Source organism: Martes martes, assembly GCF_963455335.1.
Source record: "Martes martes genome assembly, chromosome: 3".
Taxonomy (NCBI): Eukaryota; Metazoa; Chordata; class Mammalia; order Carnivora; family Mustelidae; genus Martes; species Martes martes.
Genome location: NC_137890.1, coordinates 30,138,697 through 30,164,619, shown reverse-complemented (window position 1 = coordinate 30,164,619; position 25,923 = coordinate 30,138,697). Strand labels below are relative to the sequence as shown.

The 25,923-nt window shown below is 33.6% G+C and overlaps 1 protein-coding gene across 2 annotated transcripts in view; it reads right to left on the bottom strand.

Moving 5' to 3' along the window:
* The window catches only part of MYCBP2 (MYC binding protein 2), a 262,432-nt gene that overhangs the window by 49,399 nt on the left and 187,110 nt on the right, over nt 1-25,923 (bottom strand). The window contains exons 56-61 of one of the 2 annotated variants that reach the window (XM_080798126.1): nt 22,746-22,868; nt 19,893-20,048; nt 4,953-6,596; nt 3,686-3,855; nt 2,707-2,951; nt 453-620 (exon numbers count right to left, since the gene is read on the bottom strand). In XM_080798126.1, coding sequence (XP_080654252.1) covers nt 453-620; nt 2,707-2,951; nt 3,686-3,855; nt 4,953-6,596; nt 19,893-20,048; nt 22,746-22,868 — 2,506 coding nt within the window. The remainder of the gene's footprint in view (nt 1-452; nt 621-2,706; nt 2,952-3,685; nt 3,856-4,952; nt 6,597-19,892; nt 20,049-22,745; nt 22,869-25,923) is intronic. The other variant, XM_080798127.1, reaches the window with a different exon arrangement.

Below are 25,923 nucleotides of genomic sequence, written 5' to 3'. Positions count from 1 at the left end.
TTTTATCCAGTTTTCAAGAAGGTCTTTACACTGATATTACTACCATACCTAAGTGAGTAGGAGAAGATTGTATACAATATTCCAGTGAATTCAAGATTTATCTTTGGTACTAATTCTCCAATGGAACTTTCTTTAAGGACTGCCTCAAACTGACCTTTCTCTAGTCTGGTTTACTACAGCACGCAATGATACAGTATCATACAATGGAATCCTTCATTATTATTTCCATTAGTTGATCTTTTCTCTCCAACTAGTCTGCCTCTGCTATCAAGGACTTTGTCTTATGTATGTATGTATGCTTTTTCTTACAGCTCTAATAGTTAGCAGAGACTCAATGTCCTTCTTGAGATGGAAGGACATAACAAAAGAACTTCTAAAGCATCCTTTTCTATTTCAAAGTCCTTCTACCACCAAACACTGGCTATTCAACGGAGAGGAGAGAAGTGAAATACCTTGGTGGCATAGACTTCATATTGCTCTCTGGCTCTTCAAATACATTAGGACTTGCATCTGGTGTTACGGATATGTATGGGGCAGGTACAGACGTTGAACGTAGGTATCTCATTTCATCCTGGAATAGGTTGTCATCTTGATAGCCCACAAAATTTTCATGATGATGCCTGCATTAAATCAAACCCAGTGATTTCAAGTATGACAGCACTTTTCATTTTTAATCTCTTTCATAAAAGTAAAAGTAGCACATGTAACTGTAAGGGTGAAATATTAAAACAATCATAGATGTAAGTAGGAGGAAATAAAAGTGACAATTTCATACATAATTATTCCAGGTACTACAAATATTTCAAATCCAAAATTGAACTCCTTTTCTTTTATTTTGAGAACTTCTCTATCCTCTAGTGTTTTGATGAATGATCCCACCAACTATCCAGGTGCCTGGGCCAAAGTATCTTGGTGTTGTGGTAGGCCTTAGTCCTCAACTATGACCAGTTATGAACACTCGGCCCTATGAATACTAGGTTTCCTCTCTTCTGACTCCCTGTCATCATTGCCTTGGTTCAGGCTCATGTTTCTTTCATGGGCTATTGAAATATAGTCACCATTTTTGGTAGGAACATATGTAAGAATCAAATTTGAGAAAGATTAGATCCATGAAATGTTCCACAGGGTTGGGTGGGTGTAGGTGTCCATTCCCCAGAAGGCTAAAAATATAAAATCCATATTATGGTACAGTGGCATTTTTTAAAACATGTTTTACAATTTGATTCTTTACTTTTCGAACTGGAACAGAGAGTTGTTAACCTAAGTCTACTAAGTGGTCTGACTTAAGCTGAAGATTTATTGCATTTGGCATACCTAATGTCCACCTCGGTCTCAAATGCATTTAGTATCACATTCCATTTTGTTTCCTGTTTGTTTTATTAAAATAGTAAGTACAAAACTAAAAAAAACCCTAAACTATATAATTCTGCTACAGAGAGGACAACATCACCAAAATCGAACTGTTGGTTGGCGAGCCATTCCTGCAGACAATTTCCAGAAATCTTCATTTGACAACTGTTGAAAAGCAGTCTGAATTTGGTATATAAAAGTCTGTTTACAATGCCAGTGTATAATGTATGGAAGTATAGGCTGTACAACTCAAGCCAACACAGGAAAATAGTATACTATTAACAGGTTTCCCCCACCTTCAGTTATACCCTTTATGAAGTTTCCATGTTTGAAGCAGAGTGATCTTATAACTGCATATCAGTTTATGTATTTCCCTGCTTAATATTCCTTAACTGTTTTCCCTGTGGGATAAAATCCAAAATTAGCATTGACTGCAAAGCCCCACATTACCTGGCCTTAGGTAACTACTTCTGGGGCATTTCCCATGTTTCTTCCAAAGGCCAATGCTTTCACCAGCCTCTGAGTCCTTAAATGTGTAATGCTATTTCATCTGTGTCTTCACGCATGTGTTTTAGTCTGTGAGGAACTGCTTTCCTCTGCCACCTACTTGATTGATTCCTATTTATCTCTCAAGACTGCTAAAGTGTCTGATCCTTTGGGAAACCTTTCCTGATTCCTTGGAAAGATAGGTACTCTCCATCCTTCAGGCTCTAACAGCATTCCATGCATGCTTCTATCATAGAACTCCTCACAAAAACATTTTAAATGTTTCCTTTATGGGTCTGTCTTCCCACCAGAGTGTGGAGCACCTGGATTGTATTATATTTATGTATTATGTACATACATATATACATATATACACACACACACATATTATATATATGTACATATAATGTATATGTACACATATGTATTATATTTATATTGGTGTCTTCAAGGTCTAGAACAAAGCTGGTTCCTAGCTAACTAACATTTAAATACTAATAGAATGAATACTTTAAAAAATGAAAGATTTCAATAGCAAATTTTTTTTCCACTATAGCACTTCCAACTATTAATAGACTGAAGTCAGCTTTCCAAAAAGTAAAAGACAGCTATTGTCTTAGTTTCTAAGACATTTTTGCACTAATAATACAAACTGACATAGCGTTTACATGTTTTTTAAAAATACCTACTACCACAAAGTGTGCACCCTACCAGTCATATATTGGTCAAGGCAACTCACAAAATACATTCCTGGAAGTCTTTTATTGTACACAAAAGGTAATGTAGTGTGGGTATTCAGAGCATGATATTAATCAGCAATGGCTATTAATCCCAAGTGATTAAAAACAACCAACCACCAAGTTATATTACCTAGCTAATGTCTGCAGATAGAGACAAGGCATTTTAACAGGAAGATCCTCAGAAATGCCCTCTTTCACGCTGGGAAGATGAGACTGAAATGGCTTTGCTGGATGGTAACACAGAATGCTTGGCTCCGCTGCGCTGCTCAGGGACAGCAGGAAGAGCGCGTTTGCTTTAATCACCTGGTGAGCTTCCATGGTGGGCAAGGCACGAGGAGTCTTGACTTGCACTGGCTTCCTCCTGGACTGCTTGACCTGGCAAAGAAAACTCTGCAGTGATCTCCTCCTACTTGGATTCAAATGTCAAATTTCTTAGCCCTGCTATTGTGAGTTCTAATAAAAATTACTGAATACTTACAGAACGATTTTAAAATAATAATAGTGATTACCAAAAATAACATTCACTTCATCCTTTTCCTAAACTGTCTGAAATTATTTTATTTTGGACACAAACTATTTCTTTCCTTCTCTTGGGAAAATTTAAATGTAATTATTTTTTAAAGGGTAAATAGTGTGTGCGTGTGTATGTGCATTATATGTTTGGCAAAATTTTAGTTAGGTGTGCCTCTAGTTCCCATAGACCTACAACATAATTAAGGGTTTAAGACAAAGAGAGGAGACAGTGGAAAAGGAAAAGGAGAAGGGAAAAGAGGGGGAGTTCAGAGAGATAAAGGTGAAGAGGGAAAGCTATGTACACGTATGGAGTAGTATACCATTAATAATAAAGAATTACATAGTAAATGTTTGTCAGTCAGGCATATGTGCCACAGGTTAGTTGTCTTGTATTATTTAAAGATATAATTTATTTTTGTAATTAAAAATAACTAACCTAGTACAATATTAAACTTGTATATTGTTCCTATTATAAGATAAACTGATCTTTAATATCATTTCTGTGGAGTTATCTAATATTGCATGATGATAAAAAGGGATTTTTATAAGACTGATTCTTATCATTAACAGTATAGCCATAACAGAATAAAAAATACCTTCTCCCTCGCAGCAGCCTGTTTTTCACGGAGGTATTTTTCTCTACAGCGATCACATACTAGATACCAAGTGCTTCCTCCTATGCCGCCATCACCACAGTTACCAGCCCATCCTCCACAAAAATGTCCAATGCTATTGTAACCTTGTCCACCAGCATACCGGCCACAACCTTGAAACAAGCGCAAAAATACACTTTAAGTGTCCTTAACAATCCAATGCTTGACACTTGTACATGAATGACGATTTACCTTTGCAAAATAAGCAAAATACCTAAGCAAGTATCTGACTTTTATTTCCAGGCTATTAACTGTATCAGAAAACAGCATGCTTGGCTAAAAAATAATCAATTAACTAATGCCTAAAATACTGGAGATACTCTATACAGTTAGGGAAAAAGAAATTTAAGATAGGGGTACATTTAGGTTTACTGACATATGCCAATAAAATTGGACAAAATATTCTGTAGGAATGGTTTATTTTAAGAAATCATGTATTTTACAGAACATTTCGTGTATAATATGTAAAAAGAAAAAAAAATTTAACCAAATTCATAATAGGTGAATTTTGGAATACTTATCAATTATTACAGAAATCCTTACATTTATCTAAAATATAGTCTTCTGGGCACCTGGGTGGCTCAGTTGGTTAAGCAACTGCCTTTGGCTCAGGTCATGATCCTGGAGTCCCAGGATTGAGTTAGCATTGAGCTCCCTGCTCAGCAGGGAGTCTACTTCTCCCTCTGACCCTTCCCCTCTCTCATGCTCTCTCTCTCTCTCTCAAATAAATAAATAAAATCTTAAAAAAAATAAAAAATATAAAATACAGTCTTCTGATTAAATAGTTGAGATGACTTCCATAGGAAAATGACCAGGGATATCATTATAGTCTAATTTAATTTGCAATTTTTAATAGGAAAACACTAAAATTGAAGGAGACCTAATACTGGGACCTCTCCTATGTGTATGGACAGGTCATTATTTCTGTTGTTAGACACCTTAACAACACCCTTTGGGTAACACATAAAACATTTAAAAAATAAGCTATTTCAGAATATGATACATTAAGGTCTCACTGTACTAGATTGCCTTACTACTATACTATCAGAATTTCTTTACCTATCTTCCACAAAACTGATGCTGATACACTTTAAACAGTTTCCCTTTACTTTAACATAATTTATAGAGCAGCTCAACTTAGAAGAGACTTAGTTCCCCTTTTTTTTTTTTTTTTTACACAAAGTACTTACAGATTCAATAATATTTTTACCTGGGTGAGCCTGTCGCATGTGATATGTCACTGGGTACGGATGGGATTCTCCACACAGCTCACAGATGGTATCTTTCTCTGGTCCTCCCACTGCCAGCTGGGCCATCTCACCAAACAAATTACCCCTGGGTCGAACTTCTGTCTTTTCCTTTTTCTTTTTGTCTTTTTTGGCCTTCTTATTTTCTTTTTCACACTCTTTCTTTTTAAGGACTGCACAAGAACCAGGACTTGGAAAAATCATATTCTGGGAAGCTGCTTTGATAGTAGCCAAAGAGATGTCTTCCCAAAATGCCACTAAATGTTGTAAAGTTAAGGGAAGAGGAGATTTGGACTTCATCGGGTGGTGCATGGACATTTCAAAAGTGGCTTCGGTTTTCCCATCCTCACATTTTTCATGTAGAGGTGGTTCTTTAAGCATAGACAACACCTTATTTTTGTTGATACTACCCATTTTAGATATATCTGGTCCATGAGGTGCAATATTAAACATATTCAGTGCAGATGATATCTCCAATGAATGTCTATTTTTTAATTTGGTTTCCTTTTCTTCTGTAGGCTGTTGGCTGTTTAAACTATTTCTTATAGGAGCATGTTCTTTGGAAAGTTCAGGATTAAACTTTAAGAAAGAAGAACAGGCCATTGCATCGTGGACTATGCCTTCATGCCACAGGAAAGAGGCAAAGACTGCTCTGGCACACTCAGCTACGGAAGGGGACATGGCTTGCTTGGCTGGCTCTAAAGGTTTGGATCCATCTCCTTTAAAGAGAAAGCTAGATTTTTCCTTTTTGGGCCTGGTGTGCCTATTAGCACATTTTCTACTTATTTTGGGGGATGCTCTCATTTCCTGTTCATCTTTTAGTGGTGCTTTTCCTATGCTGAAATGAACTTTATTGGAACTCTCATCGATACTCTTAAATTCACTGCTTTCATCACAGGTGCTATCTGTTAGACTATTTGTTTTCAAAGTACTTGAAGTGCAGACCTCAACCACTTCACTGTGAAGGTTTTCTTGTACCACATGGGGAGAAGGAGCTCTATTTTCGGATCCAGGGGAATCTTTAGAATCCTTTGGTACTGGTTTTGGTTTTGGTGATGTTGATCGTCCCCTTAATGGTTCTGTGAGGGGCATTTTCTTCTTGCGTAGGGTATCTGGGTCAAGTGTGTAAGAATCTGATTTAGAACGTTCCCGAGGAGGATCAAGTTTAGTTTTAACAGGAGCAGTGCTTTTTTGAGGTAGATTTTTATCATGTGGTGAGGAGGAGCGTGGAGAACTAGCACCAGAAGGGCTAGACCTATTGGTTGGGAGAGTCTTTGGCTTAGGAGATGATGACCGAGAACCTGGTCCTGGGGATTCAGCTCTAAAGCTAGAAGACATCCTCCCATCAGATTTTAGTGTCTGCAAGGTGTTATGGTTGGGGGACAAGGACCTACTATGAGAGTCTGACCTCAACTTTGCAGCATCGGATTTCAACATAAGGGATTCACTAGCTGATAAGCCTTCTGTACCCCTTGGCTTCTTCTGATCAGCAGTAGTCCGACTCATACGTCCATCAGGTTTAAGTGATCTGCTGTGTTTGGAGGGCAGTTCTGATTTTCCTGGTGTAGAGACTGGTCTAGAAGATGTTGAGATAGTTCCCCGATCACCTGTATGGTCCATTTCATAGTGAAACTTGTTAATAAAACTATAACTTACGGACAATATGACCACTAAATAATTGAATAAAAATACAGCTAAAAAATGTATATTGTCATAGACAAAAATACTTAAAGAATAAGGAAAAAAGGGAAATATTTCTTATAAAATTTCTATTGCATCATTACACAACCATTTCCACCAAAAACTATTTTCATGGATGCATAACAGACTGAACAAATACCACCTATGCATCAGTATGAATTATCCATGATACCTCAATCTCAGCCCTAGTACAATTATTCATTAGAATTTGAATGCAGGGGCAGACTAGAAAGAAAAACCATAACTATTTTCTGAATAATAAATTAAAACCTACGTATTTTAAAGTATAAAGTAGTTGAGCTAAATTTCCAGTAGAGTCATACCTCATATCATTATTAGGGTAACGGTAAAGATCATACTGAATTAGGAAACTGGATCTATATATAGATATACTTATTATTCTCAAGTACACAAATACATACAATTAGACCGATAAAGAGCTGCTTAGGAAACACTAGTGATTGGATTAGAATTTATAACTAATATATGAATGCCTGAAAGTTAATATTTAATTACACGTAATTCAGGCAGTTTATTGTTTATAAACAGACTGTATTCTAAAAGTTTATTAAGTTCACTAAGTTGAGCTGGTTAGAACTTAGAGCTTGTGTCTTCCTGGAAAAAAAATGGTGGGATCCTGAGAGTTAGTAGTACAAGTCTGAATCATGGGGCCCTGAAATAAGGAGTCAAGAAAATGACAGAAAAAAGGGGATTAAAAAAAAAAAAAGTCTCTCTTTGCCAGGCAGAGCACTAGTTGTTTCTATAGGGACACCACTGTTCTTGGCGTCCTGGCTCTCAGGCAGTGCCTCTCCTTCCTCATGTTCTCCTTTGAGGCCTTAGAGCCAGGCTGTCTTTGTCACAGGTAAGGGGTCAATCTAGAACATTACCTTTCTTCCATAAAATAAAAACTTCTACCTTTAATACACATAAAATTAGTTGTCAGGAGAAAAACAATCTGATTAAAGTGATTCAAGTGGTATTAAAGACTAAAAACCCATAAATCTTGCTAAAAGTATTTATATTTTTTGAAAAAGGGTGTGTGGTAAATTGCGATGGATCTCTTAACTGGTTATATTGCAAGTATTTCTCTCTCAAAGGGATGCAAACAAATTTGGATAATGTAGGAAATGTTTTTTGGCTGGCCTGTGTGTGTGTGCGTGGGCATGTGCAAGTGCACACAGGTGTTTGTAGTCAATACTTTAGTTGTCTAAATATCAAGACAATATTACCATAGAATTTGCCTTCTTAATGGAAGGTCCAGAAGGACCGGTATCTTTGTCTGCTATTTTTCAGTGATATAATGTCAACAATGGGTCATGGAATATAGCATGTGCTCAATAAATACTTTTTTCTTCTGTTATTCCCAAATTTCACATTCCCTGAAAATCCACTTTTTGTAATGATGACTCCCAAGGCCACAGGGCAGAGGTAACTATAGCCACTGTGGAGTAAGGGTCAGATGCTTGCAAGTCTTGTAATTCTGTAGGAAAATAATGAAGTATGGCAAATAGCCTCTCTAGAACATATTAATGAATGGAACAGTTATTTTAACTGTGAAACACCAGTGTTTCACAGTTTCTCATTCTTTGAATGAGAAAAATACACTGAACATAATGCTCTTCAGTTTCTACAGTTCTTTATCATTCTATCATGAATTTCATTTACCATATGTAGTATGTGTTCTTTGCATAAAGATAGTATAAGAGACAAGGCTAAATTGAGGCAAAAGTCGTGAAAAAAATCACATTATAAAAAAATTCTAGACACTGATGCTACCTTGGTAGAGCACAGATAAAAAAGATGTAAAATCTGACAAGTAAGTGCTCTCAAACTGTACAAAGGTAGTTTAGCAAATTGCTGCTCAAATTATTGATCTAGTAATGGGTCCATAGAGCAAATTTTATAAATAAACTCTATTTGGTAGAATTAAGTATCAGCCTAGTTCTTTCCACTAATTTTCCGCATGTGATGTTTGGAATACTAATTTTTGTTACTAATTTGATAGCCAGAAGTGCTATCATCATCACATTCACTTCAGAAGCTGAACAATATGTAACAGTAAAACTAGACAATTAAGTAAACAGTAAATCTTTTATGTTTGCCAGTCCTTCCTCTAAGAGATCAATTCATGAATCGAAACAGGTATGCTTTCTAAATCAATGATGTGCAATTCCTCATAAAGGGAGATCTCTGTGGTTGGCTGAATAACGGAATCTTACAAATATCAGGAACACCACTTGTCATATGCTAGCAAAAAATGTTTGCTATATAGAGAAGGTCAGAGAGTACAGGCGCCTGTATACTTCATCTCTTTGCCTCTAGCAGTGGTAAATATTTTCTCAAGATCTGTAAGTGGCCAAAGTTGAACACCTTTTGGGAGTCTGAGTTTATAAATAATGCAGAATTATTTCTTCCTGAACTGTTAATTGCCAAATTATAAATAAATCCTTTTGACAAATTTACTTTCCTAAAACATAGTACATATATTTTTAAATATATGTATTTGTGTATATATATATATATACAAATGTCATGTTTGAATGTCATGTTTGCTAAGTATGATAGACCCATGTACTAACTAATTGATGTTTATCTTCTTCATTTGGGTTTAAAAAGTTTTGGAGCACGTAGTATTAGGAAAAACTGTCATTTGTAGCTGCTTGAAATATCAGTACATATAAGAAAGATCAATAAGTATTTAGAACATACATAATACTTTCATATTCATCACTTAATTTAGTTTAATGATTGTATTTATCATATGTAAGTTTAAGTGATAGTAGGCAAAAACTGTCTAGCCTCAATGGAATTCTGAAGAAAAAATAATACAGGGCAGGATGGAAATTTAGTACATTCAAACAAATTAGTAAACATGTTAAATGTTACATATTCATTCACCAATGACCTGTATAATTTTTTCATGCCAAAATCATAAATGATCAGGTTATGTGATATTACACTATAATTAACATACCATAATATAATACTATATTGTGCTATGCCATACTATGTATCAGGTTATACAACTCTATATACTGTACAGATCAGGTTCTACAATACTATTTACTATCCTATAGGAATATATAGTATCACTGTGAACTGTAAAAATGAGAAATGTAAAAATGTTTTATTGACTTCTAAGAAAAAGAAAAATCACTTGAAAGAGTTATGTAATATGTTAACCACTGGTACAAAAATAATTTGATAAAATTTTCTTAAAACACAGGATTTAAGTTTAATTAAATATTACTTTAAGACAAAAAAATGTGTAGGCATCTATAGTCCTGTAAAAGAGCAAAAGCATATTTTTAAACTGTCTGAAATTTTATCAGTTGTCATAGTAGTTTGAATATTTCTAAATTTAAAATTTTAAAACTAAGTAACTAAGAAAATGCTATAAAGAAGACTCAATGACAGATGGGACATGTAGGTTTAGACCTATGTATCTATGTATGTATATCTATCCTGATAACTAAGTTAAACTAAAAAACTTTAACTTAATTTTCAAAGAAGAAACTACAACAGGAAAATGATTTAACATTCTGCAGCAGAAAAATAAGTTTAAGACTAAACCTGCCACATGAGATACTACGTTCCTACAGATCACAACGTCCTTTATGCCTTATACATATATACCATCTGTCCTGATGATACTGACTTAACAATTTCCCAAATCAGGGACTTATTTCAATATCTCTATTTTGTTTTTCCTATTTTATTTTTTTAAGACCTCACAGAGGTCTGATATTAAGTAAAAGTAATACTTAACCTATAAATATAATTAACATGCATATCAACAGGATAATTAACAATATATTATAGAATAAACAACACAAATTGCCCCAAAATATCAAATTTTAAATAAAATGATAAACTTTAATCTTTAAAAATGGAATGGAATGGAAATGACTGAGGTGAACTAATAAAACTTTATTGAAACCTCCTATGTTCACTATGAATGGCCCAGCCATGAATGCACGCATACCCACCCTTGAGTTTGTGAGACAGAGATGAGAGAGCAGAGGCAGGCCCAGCTACACCATAAGTTTTGTAAATGCGCTCGCGAGAAGCAAGGTTGTGAGATGGAGATTCTATAGTGGAAAACATTGGCAAAGAAGCAGCACAGATTCAATGGAAAAAAAAATTCAGCAGAGAGCACAAGCAGAAACAAAGCATTTCAAATGGTATGCACAATCACCTTAGTAAAAAGTTTGTATTTTGCTAAATTTTCCAACAGGTTTATATTTCTCTAAAATTAAAATGGAAAACAAAGACCAAATTGATTTAAATTAATTAAGATAGCTCCAAATGCATTAAAAGTTAAGGCTCATTTCTCCCATAAACCAAATTTGAACATTTCTTTTTAGACTAATATTTCTTTAACTCAGTTTTCTTTTCCTTGGTGCTCACTTACTTACAAATAAAAGTTTATAAGTAAATTTTTTTCTTTTGTAAATAGTGGGAGATACAGAAATATTACTTACAGTTTAGCATACTACTGTTGCCTAGTTTTCTATATGGACACATGACTAGGACTTTTCCAGTATGTATGGAAACATTTAGGGTTGACTACTTTTCTGAATCCACCTTCGGTGGGAAATGTTAGTGCTACTCCCAATATTTAGTATTTGTTCTGTAGAGCCTATTACTGAGATACCAAATTTTGTTTATAAAAAGTTTTGCAACACAAACAAAACAAAGCAAATTTACAAGTCACTGAAAAATGTCAGACACATTAATGATTTACCATGCAGAAAACGAAGTACTTAAAATTATCTTTTTTCCAAATAATAGAACTTCTAAATTGTAATCTTTTGAAAGTAGTATCTTAAAAAACCTTCTATCTAAATCTGAAAAAAAAATGTATTTTATTTAAAATTTTAACTCACAGCAATGAAAATAAATGTAATCAGTTGAGCTAAAATAAATTCAGGCAGTAAGGAGATAACTTTGTTATTGAAACAAAAATTGGATACAACATACACTTTTTTCAAAACAGAAAAAGTAATAGTTGACTGACTTATTAGCATGGCCAAGATTAAAGACGAACTACTCATAAGCCAAGAAGTCCTTCCATGCAAGGTATGGACTATGAATTACATGTCAGACACTGTTCTAGGAACTGAAGATAAAACAATGAACAGAAATAAAGTCGATGCTCTTAATGGAGTTTATTTATCTTCAGGTAAAAGGAGAGGCAACAAGCAAATATATACTAGATCAAGTGGTGATGAATTTGGGAGCCACAAGCATGCAGATGCTGAGTGACATTCCATGCCTGGAGAGGACCAGTTAGGGATGGGGTCCAGAAGAGACAAAGCCCTGGGACATTCCTAGGAAGACACAACAGAGGAGGATGCAGGAAAGAGAAATGAACAGTCAGTGAGGTAGGAAACATCTAGCAGAAGATATTTCAGGGAAAAAAAGAGGGATCAACTCTGTCACATACTGCTGGACAGATCAAGTACAATGAGATCTTAGTACTGACAAACAAAAGTGACTAGAGTAATTTCTGTGAATAAGGATGACTGCAAGGACCTCTTGCAGTAGTTCAAGAGAGAATGGCGGAATGCACGGAGAGATGGGGCATATATGCCCTCAAATCATTTTCATCTAAGTTAAAAAAATATTAATTTTTAATGTTTTTGAGCACCTTCTTTTTGAAATCTATAAAACCTCAAAGGTACCAAGCACTGCAAAAGGAGTTCTTCTGCTATTTAAATCTCATGTAATACAAAGTCTGAATCTGTCGCTGAAAATATCTGTTAGGAGGGTACTAGTTTTTGGCTAGAAGAGTTAATTCAAGGGGAATTCAAACTACAAATTTAAGGATACAGTCTTTTTTTTTTTTTTAAAGATTTATTTATTTATTTATTTGTCAGAAAGAGAGAGAGAGAGAAAGCACACAAGCAGGCAAAGAGGCAGGCGGAGGCGGAGAGAGAGGCAGGCTCCCTGCCCAGCAAGGAGCCCAATGCAGAACTCGATCCCAGAATCCTGGGATCATGACCTGAGCCGAAGGCAGTGGCTTAACCCACTGAGCCACCCAGGCGTCCCTAAGGATACAGTCTTGTGGCCTGCTTGCTAAAATCTATGAAGACAGGGTTTAGCAGGAGGACACCGGAGAAGAAATCAGAATACTATCTTAATTGGAAGCACCCATAAACATAAATGTGAAAAATAAGGCAATTTGTAGGGTAAGATGTTAGAGGTTTAAGGACAAACTCCTGGAAAAGGTTTTGAAGTCAAAATCGCTTTGAAGTCTTTTCAATATGTTACAAAGCCTAGAGAGATTGAATTCCTAGGTATGATTCAAATGAATAAGAAGAAACATTTTTTGAAAGTCTTAAATGCCTAAAGAAATTAAGCTGTGACTACACACTTGTTCTATGCATCTAATTTCCACAAAATTAGCTCATATTTGAAAACAGTTTGTTACAATTTTTAAAAAAGATTTGTATTTTTCAATTTAAAAAGAGAAATAATCCTTAAGACATACATTGATATCTTTACACAAAAGAAAAAAAGTTAATCAACTTTCAGGCAATTTGTTGGAAACTAAATAATCATGTTCTTTTTAAAATCTCACTTTTTAGGCAAAACACCCAATTATTAAATTTGCCTCTGTGGAATTCTGATTATTTTGGGTGCAACATACAGTTCACTAAAGAGAGTATTAAAAGCAATATAAAAAACAGGATTTTTCTCCAGTACTCATATGAAGTCTATGTTGTGTGTTTGGTATAATATATCCCTTTATTAACAATATGGTTCTTAATGTGTCATTTATTCTTAGTTTTCTTTGTTTTGGATCCCAACTATTAAGTTCCCTGGGGAACTTAGTTCATTTTCACATCACAGCAACTCTGAGTTCACTGTAAACTGTATTTAAAAAAATTACTCCCTAGGTACTGATAAGAAAAAAAAACAGTATAACTTTCATTTTTAATAGGAAAGCATTCTTGTTTTAGTTTAACAAGGACAAATTGTGGTTCTGCTGTAAATTTTAGAATCCTGACCTTTGTCACTGGGAACTTAAACTGGAAGAATCAAAGAATATGTCACCATCTAGTGGCAGCACACAAAACTGTAGTTCTGGGATTTAAAAAGTAGCATATACTTATTTTCATTGTTAAGTCAACAATTAAGCAATGATCAGAAATGTTAAACGGAATATTAGAAACGACACTATGCTGGAAATACATTATATCTAAGAGGTCAGGTGTCTAATCACATCGCCTATGTCACTATCCCTGACACTCTGATAGGAGAAATAATATTGATGGAATTTTTTCCACTTAACATCCATCCTATAGAAGGCTACAAATAACTGGCAGAAATAATCTTCAGCACGTATTTCTCCTTCTTTTCTAGTTCTCAATCTTAAAAAGATTTGGATTGGATTTGATAGTCTCAATAAAATTACTAAATGTAATCCTAACATAGATATTTGAAAGTATTTGAGGACATTTTATAAATAAATCTATGACAATGCTCAAATTTCACTGTATTCTGTCCATGCTTATACACACCTACATTGATGTGTGTGTATATATATGTTTTAAAATATAAGAAAGAAATCTAATTCTATAGATCCTTCATAAGCAATGATCATGAAATTTCACTGAGCTTATTATGGTAGAAGGACAGGGACAGTGCTCCTGACTTTCTTCACCTGATTTAAATCCCAGTACTGTACATTTGTATTCTGCTCTGAATAGAACTTCAGATATTTTTGACAGTATGGATGCCTTCCACAGGCAGAAAATGGTTAAGTTTAACTTGATATTCTGGAAACTATTTTAAAATTATCTATTTTTAAAAATATAAAAAAACTAGTTTATTGGTTCTTGGGACACTATATAAATTAAACATTCAAAATGGTCAAGAGATGTGAGTAATTAAACAATATGCAGATAAAAAATTAGTATAATTAAGTATAACAATTATTCTCACTTCTGTCTATTAATAGTTTGGAGGATTTAAAAGAAGGTGATAGTAATAATTACATACTCTTAGCTAGCAGCCACCTGGACTGCAATATTACTGCATGATCAGTAAATCTAGAATACTGGTAAGTGTATGAGGAAAAAAGCTGAATTATGTGAATGCTAAAGGAATGGGAAATAAAACCTATTCATTAAATGAATTATAAAATAATGAAATCTAGAACAAAATTTCCAACTGAAGGATAAAACAGAAATAAGCTTTTCATTAAAATGTAACACTAACCTAAATGATAAGAAAGTTGTAAGAAAGATGGATGAAAATCTGTAAGGTGGATAACCCCTAAAACACAATGTGTCTCTAAGTAACTTCTAGACATAACTGTACCTGCATAAAACATATTCATAGCATATTACTGAATAAATAGTAAATTCCAAGTAACTATGGTTAAGGGATATGACATTAGGGAAAAGTGTATCATTTCAGAGTTTTTGATGGCTGAGATAGGAAAATTCTGAGAAAATTTGATGTGTATCTATCCTGGGCCTTAAAAAGAATAACTTCAAAAAACTCCATGAAAAGGTTAAGTATTACTCCTTAAGCAATAATATGAGGCACAAGATGGCTGGGGATGCTCTAAAAAATAAAAATCTGGCTCTCCACAAACTTCTTACTAGTTGTAAGGCGAAAATGGTAACTATCCATCAGAGAAATCAGACACTTTGTTTAGGTTCATAACCATGTCTTCTCTTCAGAAGGATACAACTAATGTAGCACAAAGACAGCTAAAACTGAAACCAAGACAAAAAGGCTTTTAGAGAAGATACTTATGTTTGAAGAAAGAAGAAAAGAGGAGGCACATAAATTCAAGGTTCCATCTGTGCCACAGCTTCACAGTAGGCAGGTAAGCAAATGGGACAAATTTTGTGGTATGATTACAATCCAGGATAGAAAGGACTTCTCAGTCTTGGAAACAAAGCTGGCATTTATACACTAACATTCACAGTAATATCTGAAAACAGTGTTACTACATGAAGAATCAATCTCAAGAAAAATAAAAGTTATGCTGTAAAATGTACACTGAAGACTAGCTAGGAAACCTTAATTGTTTCTTTCCAAATTCTTTCTTGCCACTCCTTCCACACTGAAAATAAAACTGCTCTCTCTCTCAGGCTGTGATTTCTTCTAATCTTCCCTGGAGCTTAAGAGATGTTAAGTACTTGGATCAAAAGGCAATAGTGGTATCAGCAGATAACACGTACGAGGCACCCCACTTTATGGCGGGATAAACAGGGCTCAGATGTGTCAGTTATCTAACTATATAAAGCTAGTAAGTGGCTGGAGGGGAAATTTGAGTTTTAAGTCTTTCCATCACTTCATTTCTATAAGCTAAATAAACACAGTGCTTTAGTATATATTTATATTCTCAAATGTAAATAAATATGCATGCAGATACTCAAGTGGACCTTTTTAGTCACATTTAGCAAATTTTGGTTTCATTTAAGAATGTAACATACAGGTGTAACAGAAAAACTCTTGCAACCTTGGGGTTTCCTATCTGGGCTTGAAAGTCCTGTCAAAATAACAGATAACATAACAAATAATAACAAAATAACATATGTTACATGTTTAAAATGTCTGGGAGAATACTAAATTGTCTTCATTATAATTTTTTCTACAAGAAAAATAAATACAAACTACTTAGCATCCTGTACAGTAGATACAAATGCTCATGTTAAACACAGTCATTTGGGATAGTTTCTCAGTTGGAGGATTGTGCTTAAGTATAAACTCAGAATTATCATAACTCTGTATATTAGGCATCATATAGGCATTATAGCAGTTTATTTATTTATAGTGGTTTTAATTAGTACTGAAATATTATTCCTCTTCTTTGAAGATGTACTCTGAGTAAAAACTGGAATATCTAGCATGAAATAACAAGAACTACATCATCTTAAATTCATGTTTTACACTGAAGAAAGTGATCATCTTAGGCATTTATACTCAATAAATATTTACACTCAATAAATATTTCTTCAATGCCTATGAAGACCTGGGCAGGGGCTATGGAACAGAAAATGATGCTTTCTAAAGGAATGAGTAAAGACAGTGAAAGTAAGTGGTGTGATATTCTTATAGAAAGAAGGCAGAGATATCATTTTCCACCTCAGTTCACTAGACCCTCATTGCAAAATTGTTTACCAATTCTAAAAACTCCATAAATAATCTGAAATAAAAAAGTAAATTACAGAACAGTAAAGAAAAAGCTTACAGGCACACTTCTCTCTCTCATGCCTATCTACACATAAGGGAAATTTGTAATTTTTTCTGTAATCATTCTATTTCACTATAATAACAGTTGAAAAAATTTGTGTGTGTATATAATTTTGTTAATTTCAAAATATATTACCAAATTAATTTAATGTACTAGGATAAATACCAATTCCAAAGATTAGTGAAAAACTACGCCTCAGGAACCAAAGAACCTAAAGAATTACTGATAACACTCACAGAAGTTCTAGGTAAAGTTAACATGTGGGTCAGTTTAATGTGTGTCTACGTAGAGCTTGTCTACTTAACTGGGAACCTGAGTTATGACATTTAGGAAATTTTTTCCTTTCCAACTATTCTGCATTCTTAAAATTAAACTATGAAACAAATAAACTAATAAAACAAAACAAACAAAATACTCTAGATGATAAAACAAATGTAATCAGAAATTTTAAAAACACATATTGGGGCACCTGGGTGACACAGTTGGTTAAAGTTTCTGACTCCTGGTTTTGGCTCAGGTCATGATCTCAGGGTTGTGAGATTGAGACCTGTGTCAGGCAGTGAGCTCAGTATGGAGTCTGAGTTTCTCTCTCCCTCTGCATCTCCCCCACACCCGCCACCCTGCCCCTGCATGCTCTTTCTCAAATAAATAAATCTTAAAAAAATCCCCACACATATTAAAGGCCAGTTTTGGCAGTATTACTTATCAGTACACAAAGGTGAATATTTAAAACATGGCATCTGTAGTCAGTAGGACTAGCCTCATATTCTGGCTCTACCATTTTACTGTACATGTTTCTAGGGAAAATCATTCATTCTAAGCTTCTGTTTCTTTGATGGTGATATTACCTTAAATGAGGATGTATTAAAGTGCTTAAACATAGTGTTTAGTACATAGTGGTCACTATCAGTATAAGCAAAAATTAGTAAATATGTTTTATTTTCATATCATAAAAGTATAAGACAAAAATGAGTCTCATATTACTAATTAGTAATGGGAAATTCAGTTTATGTAGCCATCTTCTAAAGCAAGGTGAACTGCTGCTGTGACAGACAGCAATGACGTTCAGGAAAGAATACCCTGCTCAGGTAGTCTTAACAATAAGCACTCTGCCACATTTAATTTTCTTAACATGATGTGATTAGGCCATTGTAATTTATTTCCAAAACATTAAACTATTTTTACATTCCGCACTGTTTTTAGTCATGCTAAAAATTAAGAATTATGGTTTCTAGAATTTGGAAATCAAACTTCAATGATATTCTGATGAGACTAAGAAGTTTAGAAGAAAGATTTAAGTAATCCTCATTGTTGGAGTACAGGCAAGCAATGATTCAGAACACTGGTAACTGAGATATGTCTAGGTCATGATTTCAAATTTCCTCCAAGATGGTGAAGGAAGAAGTGGTACTGATAACATCTAGACACAAGAGGCACAAAATTATTTTGATACAATGTCAGTTGGAAACCTATTATCCTTTGGGAGAGACAAATCTGATTTTATTATGGTTGTTATATTTTGAAATAGTTCATTAAATAATTAGGTAAAGCAAAAACAGTAATTATACTTTTTTTGAGAAGACTTACAATGATCCTTCAGGTAGACCAAAAACATCCTTACATTTTCTCTTTGTCTGCTGCTGTTATGACATTATCAGGGTAATTTCTTGTTTAAAATATTATACCTAAAATGGATTTTCTGCCTAACTGATCGTGATCTTTTCATTTTTGTTTTGTCCTTTGTCTTTACCTTTCAACCTTCCTGTAATCTAGGCACATATAAATGTAAAAAAAAAATTGTTGCTCCATAAAATGAGTAAGCTAAGCTGTCACTTCTCTTTCTTTCTTCTGTAATGCTTACCAAGCAAGGAAAAAAACTACTCTATACTCATGACACTATTATATTTCCTTGAAATTCTTCTTTTAAGAGACAATTAAGTGAATATTTACATGTATAAAGAAAATGACTGGCTAGAAATTGATATTATTTATATTTCTAAACTACTTAATTTCATTAAACTTGCCTAATATATAGTACAATCCTAGAAAAGTTTATACTCCTATATACTCTAACATAGATAATAATATCATAATGAGTAACATCATTTGCACGAGGTGGGACTTTCATAAATATCTCATTCAGTGAGCATGCCTATATATTGTATAGCTGATATATGAACTGAAGGCCAAAAAGAACATATTGTTGTCATACTGCAAGAAGCTTTGAGAAGTTTATGTGGAAGCCTCAAGAGGCCATTAAGAAAAAAGAACACTCCATTAAGAGTAATTTGTTTGGGTCTATTTTACAGATCAATGTGAGTTACTATCCTGGATGAAGGGTAAAAGCAATCCTAGAAGGCAGAGCTAAAATCAAACGACCACTTAACAAAGTAGGAAAAAGAAAAACAACAACAAAAAAATCAAAAGCAAGAGAAGAAACAATTTGAGAAAATCTGGAAACCTAAAGTTGCTACATATTTCACAGATACTAAATTCACTTAAAAGAAACAACAAACCTGCCCAGTACCACCTCTCCTCCACCCACTTGTACAGTGAAATAGGTTTATTCTTTTGGGGCATCTCTAAGTAATAAAGATCCAGTGTAAAACAATGAAAGTTATCTCTATAACTGATGCTTAGCATAGTCATGCATATTGTAAAAGAAAAACTTAAATAAAATAGGTTTTTCTTAACATGCTTTAACATATGTATTTGCTTATGCTGGAATTAGAATAGAGAGCACAATAGTCAGACTTCAGTAACTATATTTAATAAAAAATGAGTGATTAAAAAACAAATGTCTTAGCTGCAGAATGTCTTAGCTCAAAATAGCTTAAACGCTTCAAAAATGTGGGAAGGGATAACATCCTCATAAAATAAAACCAGTCAAGTGAGTTGATAAATAATCAGTAACTGATAAACAACTCAGAACAAAGCTTCAGAAATGGCTTGATGAGGCAGGTAAGGCTGACAGACTTACTCTGAAGCTGAGGCTGCTGGAAGGAAAGGGGCTGTCCGAACACAAATGGGCTGTGGACTAGGGAAGAGGGAGGTTTTGCAGCTTGATCAAAGATGGAAGGAGCTGGGAGATTGGGCCGTGACTGAATGGAATTCAATATGGCACTCAGTTGGTCACCTGCAGTGGGCAAAACAGTCAAAACTACAACTTGTTATTAATTAACATCCAAAATGGCAAAGAATATGGTGCTTTATGACATTCAGATAAAGTTAAACACTAAATAAAACTATGCCAATTCAGAAATGAGTGGAAACTGGTGTTGATTATCCTCAAGTTAGGGACAAAATGTTGCATGTTGTTTTAATACTCTTATGTAACAGCCCACCTACAAAAAAATTTATGTAAATTCATATATAACGTTGAGCAGCAGCATGGAAGAATTCAGAGTCCATGAAGAATCTATGATAGATAAGTTGACTCAGTATCATACCAGTGTAAATGAAGATCTAAGTAAACAAAGTCTTCTACATAATACCTAACAAATAACTAAATAACCCTGCCTCATATACATTATACTTCATGCAGAAGATAAGCAAATATGAAAAGGTTTTTAAGTAAATGTAGAATTGAAGGGAGGCAAAGCCTATGTTATTAACTTAATATATTTATATTTAGTTAATATATTAATATTTTCTTTAAGTTGTTCCTGCCAAAGAAATTATACTTCTTAAAGCATGAACTCCTTTGCTTGGATGAATAATATAAAAATCTGTAAGACCTACAAGATTAAAAGGAGTATGAGCTATCTAATTTGAATAGTAGCTCAAATGTGAATTCTGACATTTTTCCTTAAAATTAAATACAAAGGACTTTAACAGATAAATATTTTTAAAAATATGAAACAATATAATTAGATGGATGATCCTTAGCTCCTTCTTTGTAAGATTACGCATATTAAATAGTTTATATGATGCTGAAAAAGAGAAGAAGAAAAAAACACCTAGACTAGTTGATGCAGAAATTGGAAAACAATACCTTTCCAATCCCTAAATACAATAAAGTTTTTAAAGTGAAAACTTTAAATGAAGCAGCAAAAAGCAAAAGAGTTATATGGAAAGAACTGTGTACACAGCTACATGTCTACTTTTCAAAAACTTATGCTGTAAATTACAGAAAGGATTTTAGAGATTATGAAGAATTTTTTACAATTAAGAATAAAGAATTTTTGCAAAAAACAATTTCTTGAACTTTGACAGTATAAAAATTTAAAGAAAATGGGAACTACTGTTAAAGGTAAGCTCATAAACAAAGGTTAGATATATTTAATTAGATTTAAGTTTCTTAATACTCCTTTGCACAATCTAAATATTTAAAAAGCCTTTAAACAAGTACATGCTATTTCTGAACAACATTAGCAGAATCACACTTTTAAAAAGTAATACTTTATTATTTCTACTTAAGAACAAATTTTCTCAGCAATGTCTGTCTCTTAAAAGTTGATTTATATATCTATGATGTTTTATAATATTTTAAAGACTGATTTAAAGTGATAGCCACCAGTACAATTTAGATATTACAGCATACAATTTGAAATAAATATGGCTTTAAAACAGATTATTAACAAAGCATAGTAGCGGTAAGTAAATGCTAAGATTTTAATTTAAGAATCGATAATGGGAGAGAGAAAGGGACATGAAGAAAACACACCAAGCATTTACCCTACTTAAATATGAAGATCTAGCTCAAGTTAGTTGAAATCTGACCTACCAAAAATAAGCAAGCAGGTATCCCCAAGCCTGCAGGATAGACCAACATAACAGAATAGGAAAAGCCAAAAAGAAATCTTTTCTCTAGGCTTCCTTCATATGAATACTTTGTGGAAAGAAATAAAGGTATCAAACAAAATGTAGTTTTGCTTTAAATTGAATATTTCCTTTATAATGATGTCATTTTGCGTCTTGTTGACTATTACATTATTTCACTTGCTCTGCAAGTCAGGTCTAATGACACTGTTTTTATTCCTTGACATCAAATCCTATGAATTAGTGTAAACAACATTTTAAAGTAAAATTATTTCCACATAGGCTATCTTCTCCCTCCTACCATCATCCAGCAAGTAGCAAGTAGCAAGTATGCTAACCTGTTGATGATATGCAGATTTAGAAAAGAAGTCAGAATCAGGTACATGGAAAAGAACAGGAATGTGTCTGAATTTAGATACAGATACAATTTTAGATGAAATTCAGGTATAAATTGTTTTGAAATAATTATTGTTTGCATTGTCTCTGACACTGGTCTCTTCTAATACTGCAGTCCAAAACAGCTACACACACTTTATATTTTTTGGCTTAGGGCTTTTGTTTTTCTTTTCACAACTTTCTGATTTCATTATACATACCAAACCCAAAGATATCATTCATTTCATGTGATTCTAAATTAACTAAGATAACTTGGTTAGACATTCAAAACCGCACATATGTAATAAGGCTGATGTGTAATATTACTTAAAATGTTTTGATTTTAAATGGATCATTGTGGAAGGTTCTTTTTTTTGGTCATTAACACTACTCTTAATAATAAGTGGATGATAAAAACAATAGTTCTTTTACTAGATTTCACAAAATCTTTATGATGTGAATTTCAAGCGAGTATCTTTAAAATAAGAGCATATAAGCAAGAACTCCTACAAAACGTAAACTAAAACTGGTAAAAATGATAACATAAAAACAACACTTTTGCAAACATTTTGATTGTTAGTTTTCTAGGAAACTTTAATAAAGTTTCACAGGTGAACAGTAAGGAAAATGGGTAAAAGAGAAGTTAATAAAAAATATTAAAGTTGGATAGGTAAAAGACTCACTTTCAAACACCTACCTTTATTATTTCCAAGTCCATAATCAAATCCTTGGGCACTGCAACTTGCCCCTTTATTAAAAGCTTGCACTGAGAAAGGGCTTGGAGGAGGAGTCTGAGAATTTTGATCCAGAAGAACTTGTTCTATAATAAAAGGCACAGCTATAACATTAGTTTCTTATGTGCTATTCCCTATTCACTTACATTTCTAGACTCTTCAAAAAATCAATCCCAGCACTTCCGTTAGGCAATACTCTTCAGTATGAGAGATTTCAGCAGTGGAATAGCCCTTCTGGAAAATACCCATGAACAAAGAGAGAGTTGCCAAGAAAGACTTTATAATGGTTAGATTTTAAAATAACCTCACATTTAGATTTAACAATAAGTCTAACAATTAGGGTCATTCGACACTTGACAAAGTAGATGACAAATCTTTGTTTTCATCTATCAAATACACGGTGAAATTTAGAAACTGGATATGCTCCTTTGGAGCCAATTTACTTTGACTGTGGCAGGATATATCACTGAATGTATACTAATATTTTTGGACCAGGAACTCAAATTTGTAACAAATTTATACAAGAGTATTTTATAAAATAAAAACAGGCACCTATAAACCAGAAATCAAAATATTTTGTATATCACTACTCAAATAGTAAAAAGTCTTAAAAATGTCTAAGTACTTTTTTCTATTTGAATATCTAATATATGAAGTATTTTAAGTTCTGAATATAAAAATTGTGGAAAATTTAACTTTTAGCTTATTTTTACTTATTATCTAAGGCCATTTTCCCCAAAATGAAAGGATGATAAACCAAGTCATATAGTCAGAGCTATTTGTACATGCTCAAGTCAATCCTATTTCATGAAAAAAAGGCAAATATTTTATTCGGTTTACCACATAATTAATAAGCTAAGTTATTCTCTATTATCAATCAAGTGGCCATAAGCTTCTGTATGATATAGGACTAAAAACACTAATGCCATAATTCAATAGCTAATTAATGCCAGCTAAAAAAGGGCAAAATAAAATCTGCCAAATGAAAAGTAAAAAAGAGAAAAAAAGAGTCCATCAAAATAACATAATGAATAATGAAAAGTTTTGAGTATAGTTTTTAAAAGTCACATCTCTCTAAAGAAAAAATGGAACTAGAAGGTGGTGGTGGAGTGTGTTCTTCCTCCCTGTGAATCAGACTCCTGCTGTACCACTGGTACTGTACGTCTACCCCTTCATTTACATTTCTAGACTCTTTTCAAAAAATCAATCCCAGCACTTCCCTTAGGCAATACTCTTCAGTATGAGAGATTTCAGCAGTGGAAGAGCTCTTCTGGAAAATACCCATGAACATTAATCTCAGTGGGAAAGACGACATCACTCTTAAAATCTCAGAATGGCCTCAGCACCAAGCATGAAGTCTGTTTCTAACCAAGCAGTAACTTTGCCTACTAGTTTTACTTAAAGATATCAAAGACCTGTCTGTAAAGAATTTTAACAAGAGGAAAATTTTCTTTTACTTATAGTACCTCATATAAATTGCTATAGTGCCAAATCCTCTTATTTCCATATTAGATAGTTACTTACTTATACCAATGAGCAGACTACTTGGATACAATTATCAACTAATCTTAGTGATTTTAAGGCATTAACTCATCACGTTTTTCCTGATCACCCCAGGTCTTATGTTAATTTAAGAATCACATTATGATCAAATATATATGTATCAAAGAGGGAAAGGATGTTAAGTGATGGCAGAGAGAAATTTAAACTTCTGCTTTTAGGGCTGAATATCTCTCTTAGCAGAAATAATACCCTAATTTAATTTAAGAAGCATTTTATCTAAGAAGAATCTTCTACCTTCTAAGTAAGTAAGTAAGTAAAGCAAAGTAAGTAAGTAAGTAAAATTCTCCCTTTAAAAGTCAGTCTTTAGAATAGACAGCATTTTACATTTTAATAACAGCTAACCTTCCCATCTGGCACCTTTATGTTATTATTTGTTCATGTAGCTTTCATATCAAACTTATAAAGTATTTTCATTTTGTAAACGAGAAAACTGAATGACAGAGATGTTAGGTAACTTGGCCAAGGTCACACTACTGAAAAGCTGCAGAGCTCGTATTTGTATTCTAGCAGTCGAGCTCCGGAGTCCACTTTTACCCAGGAGGCTGTATTAGGCTATATTGCTAGTTAAAATAATTATTATGCTAGGAAGGTCCTTTGATAGTTACCTACACTATTTTCATACTACTGAACTATGTCTTCTATAAAGTTGATCCCACTTTAGGTATTTTCATTTATATCTAAATATTCCTATATAGTGGAAATGTTTACAAATTTCTGAATACGTATGTTTTTAAGTATATTATAAATGAGAAGGTTATTCTGTAAAATGTCTGACTTACATCAAGTGAACCCTTTTTCATTCTCACAACAAATGGAAGGACGGTTATGCCATTTCTCAACATTATTTCATAACCACATCATCTCTGACTGTGAAAAGTGTGTCTGTAAAGACAAGGAAGGGAGTAGGTTCTCAAATTCTATTCATTGACTACTGACACAGGGTGGTATGGTGTAATGAGCACAGCATTTCAAACACGAATGAAGATTCTGGCTCAGGTCTTACATCTGCCATATAGCCAGCTGTATAACCATAGGTAAGTAATTTTAAATTCTGTGACCTTTAGTTTCCTTATCTGTAAAATGAAGATTATATAACTTATCACATAGAGTTGTTGTGAGGAAAAAAAAGGAGGACTTTAATGTACAATATTAATATATCTAAACGTACTCTGTCATTCATGAAGCTTTAACTTTTTAAAAAATCTATTTATACTTATGGCCATATTACCTCTTGTACAATAAACTGTGAACTTACTCTCTTTTGGATAAATACACATGTTCTTTTATTTATCTGACCTTTTCCTGTAAGTTTTGGGATTTGATTTGGAATAAAATCTATGCTTGTGGGGCACCTGGGTGGCTCAGTGGGTTAAGCCACTGCCTTCAGCCCGGGTCATGATCCCAGGGTCCTGGGATCGAGCCCCGCATCGGGCTTTCTGCTCAGCCGGGAGCCTGCTTTCCTTCCTCTCTTTGCCTGCCTCTCTGCCTACTTGTGATCTCTGTCAAATAAATAAATAAAATCTTTAAAAAAAAAAAATCTATGCTTGACTTACCCATTTATTTTGATGCCCTAACTAA